General features: G+C 58.8%; 1 protein-coding gene across 1 annotated transcript in view; it reads left to right on the top strand.

The window, feature by feature from the left end:
• Positions 1 to 1,342: 1,342 nt before the first annotated feature.
• Positions 1,343 to 6,000, top strand: part of EXT1 (exostosin glycosyltransferase 1) — a 176,906-nt gene continuing 172,248 nt past the window's right edge. The window contains exon 1 of the mRNA XM_027731177.2: positions 1,343 to 2,558. Coding sequence (XP_027586978.1) covers positions 1,612 to 2,558 — 947 coding nt within the window. The 5' untranslated portion in view covers positions 1,343 to 1,611. The remainder of the gene's footprint in view (positions 2,559 to 6,000) is intronic.

Raw genomic sequence — 6,000 nt, 5'->3', positions numbered from 1 at the left:
CACCCCTTCCAGCAATCTGGGGCTCCCAGCTGCGCTCCTGCCACCCTCCCCAGCCTGGGCTCACCACACAGACCAGCCTGAGAGACGAGGGCTCTCCCAGTAACAGAGGCTGGCGATGAACTGAACTCAAAGGAGCGAGTGAGGTTCGGCTCAAACAGGTCGCTGCAGGGATGGTTGGGTGCTGAGACAGCTCCCTACAGACTCCTCGTTCATCAGCATCGTTTCACCGCCTGCCAGCCCCGAGGAGCCACCCCAGGGGAGCGCAGGGCCTGCTCCCGGGGGGCATCGACTCAACGCACCCCGGCCAGGGCCGGCGATGGCGGGAGCGCCTGGAGCCCCGGCAGCCCCAGCACGGGCAGCGGAGCCGCGTCCCCCCCTCTCCCTGCCTTCCTCGTCGGGGAGAGCGGCCGCGCCCGCGGCTCCTGGCCCTGCCCGCGCCACACAGGGTGCCTGTTCCCAGGCCCCTCGCGACTGGGTTTCTGGGTCTCAGCCACGGTTTTGTGCCCGCTCCCCCTGCGCGCCGCCGAGCCCCGGGGCGGCTCCAGCGCAGTGGCGGCGCCGCGCTCGGCAGGGGGCGGCAGCGGCGGCGCCGGCACTGCTGGCAGAGAGCGGGGTCGGGCCGCCCCCGACCGGGGGCTGCACCGGCGGGGAGGCGGAGAGGACCGGGAGCGAAGGGTGGCCCTAGCGCTGGGCCGGGGCTCGCCGGCTGCCGGCCCGCGAGGGCAGCGCGGAGCACTCCGGCCCCGGCGCCCCCCACACTGACCTCAGTTGGCAAAACCACTCCCGCCCCAGCGGCGGCGCCCCCCGCCCGCGGGTTATGAATGGGCGAGGCGGAAGCCCCGCCCCCCCGGACGTGACGCCCGCCAATGGGGGCGCGGGGAGCGCGGCGGGGTGAGGTCAGCGCGCGGGGCGGGGGCGGCGCGGGCCGGGCGCGGCGGGCGGGGGTCGCGGCCCCGGGCGGGCGGAGCGGGGCGCAGGGCTAGGTGGCCGCGGCGGCCGCGGCCCGGGGGAGGCGGGGAAGGAGGGAGGGGCGAGCAGGAGAGGGAGGAGGAAGAGGAGGAGGAGGGTCCTCGCCGCCACCGCTCCGTCCTGGGGGCCATTCAGCAGGAGCGAGGCGAGGAGCGAGCGGCGCCGGGGCCGGGCGGGGGGCTCCGGGCGATGCGGGGCTTCGTCAGGCTGCGGCGCGGCGGCCGCGGGCTGTGAGCCGGCGGGGCCGGGCCGGGCCGGGCTGGGCTGGGCTGGCGGGGCGGGGAGGGGCGGGCGGGAGCGTGGCGGAGCCGAGCGCCGGCAGCGGCGGGAAGGCGGGAGCGGGGCTGCCCGGTGCCCGCCCCGCGCGGGGGGCCGGCCCTGAGTGCATGCGGGGCGCCCCGCCGGGCCGCCGCCCGGCCGCCGCCCGCCGCCCCTGAGACACCGGCGGCGAGAAAGTTGCGGCGGTCGCCCACATGCGCGGCCGCGGCCGGCGGCTTGGGGAACGGCGCCGAGCGGAGGTGGGCGAAGAGAGTTTGAAGCGCTCGCCGGCGGGAAGATGGCGGAGCGGAGCTGAGAGCGGCGCCCGGCGAGCTCGGGCCGCCCCCGCCTTCCTCCGCAGCCCCCCGGACCCCCGCCGGACACATGCAGGCCAAAAAACGCTACCTGACGCTGCTCTCCGCCGGCACCTGTCTCGCCCTGCTGCTCTACCTGGGAGGCGTGCGGCTGCGGGCGGCCCGGCACCCGCCGCCCGGTAGCCGGCATGGCCCCCGTCCCGGCGGCGCCGAGCGGCCCTGGCCCCGCTTCCCCGATGCCCTGCGGCCCTTCGCGCCCGCCGAGCGCCCGGGCCCCGAGGGCGGCGGGCGCGTCTCCCCCCGGCAGCGGCGGGACGCCAGCGCCGGCCTCTACCGCGGGCGCCGCTGCCGCATGGAGTCCTGCTTCGACTTCGCCCAGTGCCGGAAAAACGGCTTCAAGGTCTACGTGTACCCGCAGCAGAAGGGAGAGAAGATCGCCGAGAGCTACCAGAACGTCCTGGCCGCTATCGAGGGCTCCCGCTTCTACACCTCGGACCCCGGGCAGGCCTGCCTCTTCGTCCTCAGCCTGGACACGCTGGACCGGGACCAGCTCTCCCCCCAGTACGTGCACAACCTCCGCTCCAAGGTACAGAGCCTCCACCTGTGGAACAACGGCAGAAACCACCTGATTTTTAATTTATACTCCGGCACCTGGCCCGACTACACCGAGGATGTGGGGTTCGACATTGGCCAGGCCATGCTGGCCAAAGCCAGCATCAGTACTGAAAACTTCAGACCCAACTTTGACGTTTCTATCCCACTCTTTTCTAAGGATCATCCTAGGACAGGAGGGGAGAAGGGATTTTTAAGGTTTAACACCATCCCTCCTCTCAGGAAGTACATGTTGGTATTCAAGGGGAAAAGGTACCTGACGGGGATAGGGTCAGACACCAGGAATGCCTTATATCACGTCCATAACGGAGAGGATGTTGTCCTCCTGACCACCTGCAAGCATGGCAAAGACTGGCAAAAGCACAAGGATTCGCGCTGCGATCGAGACAACGCCGAATACGAAAAGTAAGTGAGCGGTGCCCCTTTCCCTGTGCTTGTGTCCCCAGGGACATGCCGGCGTGCCCGGCTCAGCAGGCAGCCCCTACCACCGGGCAGATGCGAGCAGATGTGTACCGATGCGCATTCAGTGGCCAGAGGAAAGCCTCCAGCTCTCCTCTGGGCAGGTCGGTGGCTTCCCCTGTCCCCCGTGATGCTGCCGGCTGGCTCGGTGCTGCCTTGGCCGGGGGAGCCGGCAGGGAGGCACTGAAGGGCGATGCGGTGTCCTGCAACCGTGGCGTTGCTTGCCCAGGGACTGATGACCTGCATCCGCAGCCCACTGGCTTTCCAAACGTGGCCAGCGGCGGAGATGCTGCTGGAGGATGCGCTGGCACTTGGCGCTACCCTTTGTCTTCCCAGCGCCTCTTAGATGCCCTGTGCCCTCTCTGCCCTGAAACAAAGTTTGTACGATTCCTCAGCTCTCTCCAGGTCGCGTGTGACCCTGGCTCCTGCAGAGGGTTGGTTGCTGAGGGCGATGGCTGAGATGCTCTCTCCAAAAAGCACTGCCCGGCGTCTGGCTGGTGTTCGTGTGTCTCCCCAGACAAGCCAGGAACTTGCCTAGCCGTATTTTTCCCCTCAGTTCAAACTAGCGCAGCATCAGTAAAGAAAGGAGGAAAAAGAAATGCTGACTGTGTTCATGTCTTGTGTCCGAGTTTTTGTCTTTTACGTGTGAGAGGATACACCAGTGATGCGAGCACATCCTGTGCTTGCTCGGTTCCTTGACTTTCCCCGACTTTTATTTTTATTTGTTGGTAATGTTACAGTGTAGCCAGATTTTGTCTCGCTGTGCTGTTGCCCTTGTATTCCAGTCTGCTTTTCACGTTTGTATATATAGCTACCGGGAAAATCGCTTCCTGGGAATTACCTCCAGGACTGCGATGCTGACTAAGCCGTTTGCAACTGATTAGTTCATTTAAATGCCGACCACCACTATGCTTACTGCAGAGTGGGTGCCTATATATGAAGTTTTTCACGTGAGAATGTTTCCTGGGTAGCAGGAATTAGACGCTGAATTAAAGCAGACCAGCTGTACAGCACTGGGTGTACAGCAGTGGAGCTGCACCCGGAGCTGCCAACAGCTGGAGGGTTTTGTGGTGCACAAGGGAACCTGGGTGGAAAAATACTTCTGGAGAGCAGTTAGGAAGAAACTACGTTGGCATTAATACTGATGAAAATTTCCGACTGGCTGCCTGCTTCTGCACTGAAACTATCCCCAGGGATTTGGGAAAGATGGGGAAGGTCAGCACTGCAAAGCCAGGAAGCCTGCGTGTGCCTGTGTGAACTCTGCTCACCTTTCGGTTACTGTAATTCTGCTGCAGAGGGGGAGGAAACAGCAGTGCAAACAGTCAGTGGACTTTTAATCCCATTCACTTTCAGGAAACTGATGGGTGAATGGTGAAACGATGCACACGTGGAAACGATACAGCAGCAGTGATGGGTGATCAGTAGAGATACTAAGCTAAGCTCATGATTTGTCACCCAGGAGTCCCTTTGGTTTGTGATCTCCTTCAGGGAATATTTTTTTGTGGGGAAAAAGGGAGACCTGACAATTGCAGCCTTGCAGGCTGTGCTGGTTTTTGGTTTTTAGATCTCAGCACTGGAGCTAATTTAGAGATGGGAAAAGTCCTGGTTATTTGCTGCACAGTATACCATGTGTGCTGTCAAGGTGTCATAAAAGCAAACATACCCGCCTGTGGTTTGACGTGAGTCAATTTTTTTACAGCTATGCCATTTGGTCTAATAAAAAATAGACCTCTCCCCATGAGTTCTGCTCCTCCCAAAGTGTCTTTGCCACTTATTTTGTAGTGAGAGGTGTACATAACAACCCTCAGGGGATACAATACCATGAACCCAACTGGTTTGCTGTGCTGTTCATACAAAAAGTGGACTTGCTGCTAACATGTGGCAGTATCCGAGGTGGTGTGGAGAGGCTTCAACATTTGTTGCAATGCTACTGTTAAAAGACAGGAACTAAAAAAAGATGTTGACAAGAAAACAAGATTACTCTTAAGAACCGAGGCAGGCTGAATCTGTGGTTGAGCTGCTGAGGTGAATGGGCTTTGCTCTGCTGAACAACTGCAAATGCTGAAGCTCTTTGACCCAGCATCTTTACCGGAGTGAGCGCACCTGCCAGAGCGTGCTGCTGCCCCTTCACACTCCTGCTTTGGTGCCTATGCACAGCAAAGTATGCCATCTGGTGATCTCCCAGCACCACGTCCTGCCGTGGCCTCTGGCTCCTCTGTGCAAATAGGGACCATGCCTGGTGCTCCACTCCCTTTATAAAATGTGACAGGGTCACATCCTCAAGGTAGGATAATGCAGCCAGGTGGTTGAAATGCTTCTGTGCTGATCTGTAACCCAGGTGTGAAGGCTGTAGGAGGGACTCTGTTGTCCATCCCGGACAACTGTCAGATGCTGCTGTCCTATCGCAGCATCTGATAATCAACGAGGCTGTAGTTGCTGGGAAAAGAAATGTCTCTGCACACAGAGACAGAAAACTGCACACAGGGGGACTCTTGTGAGGCATTTTGGGCTTGGATTCAACAATGCATCCTCAAGGTTTTAATCAAAAAGAAGAAAAAACATACTCTCCAGGATACATCTATTTACATATCTGTATAGAGTTGGGAGTTGCATATTGTGGTTTTCTGTGCCTGTTTTCCCATCCTCTACTGTGATCTTTACACCATTTCACTTCATGTGAAGGACAAGAGTGTGGATGCCCTGGCCATAGGGAACTGGCCCTGAGATACCAGTCCTTTTCAGGGTGAAATATGAATGATTTACTCTAGGTAGAGGCCTTGCCAAGTTGGGTAAATTAGGTGACCAGATTTTAAAACATGTTAAGGTCATGTCAGCAGGGTGGTGGCATTATGTTGTGTTAAGCTTGGGGCCAGCACACATTGCAAGTTACTTGTGATGGGGTTTCATCTATGACAGAGTATTTGGGTTGTATTTGCATGAGGTCCACCTGTCTGCAGGATGTGGTGTTTCCTCTCTAGGAGGTTGAAGATACCAACAAAGGTGACTTCTTGACCTGTGGAAGAACGTGTAGAATGTCTTACTTTACTTGGGGGAAGGAGGGCTGGGCATGTGTGCATTTGACTCTGTGAATTGTATTGAAAGATCCGTCTGTATGTCACAGCTAATTAATTTGCATCCTAGTTATGCTTCTCAGCAGATAAAGTTAATGCAGACTAAAATGAATTACATTATCATGATTAGACTACTAGCAAACAGGATATAAAGGAAAACAAAGAAAACCTCTAGTTACTTTGCGATGTCCTTGGTTGTCAAAGTTGGCCTTTGTCACCCGGCACTAGGGCAGCTGGGCTTTCTGAATTCCTCCACAACAGGATTTCAGCCTCAAGCTTTCAGTTTCACAAAGGGTTAAGTGAATAAACACTGCTGC

The sequence above is a fragment of the Pipra filicauda genome, unplaced genomic scaffold, assembly GCF_003945595.2.
Source record: "Pipra filicauda isolate LSUMZ 115617 unplaced genomic scaffold, ASM394559v2 scaffold243_size1161148_pilon, whole genome shotgun sequence".
Lineage (NCBI taxonomy): Eukaryota > Metazoa > Chordata > Aves > Passeriformes > Pipridae > Pipra > Pipra filicauda.
The sequence above is the reverse complement of the archived record's forward strand: the minus strand, read 5'-3'. Positions and strand labels throughout refer to the sequence as shown.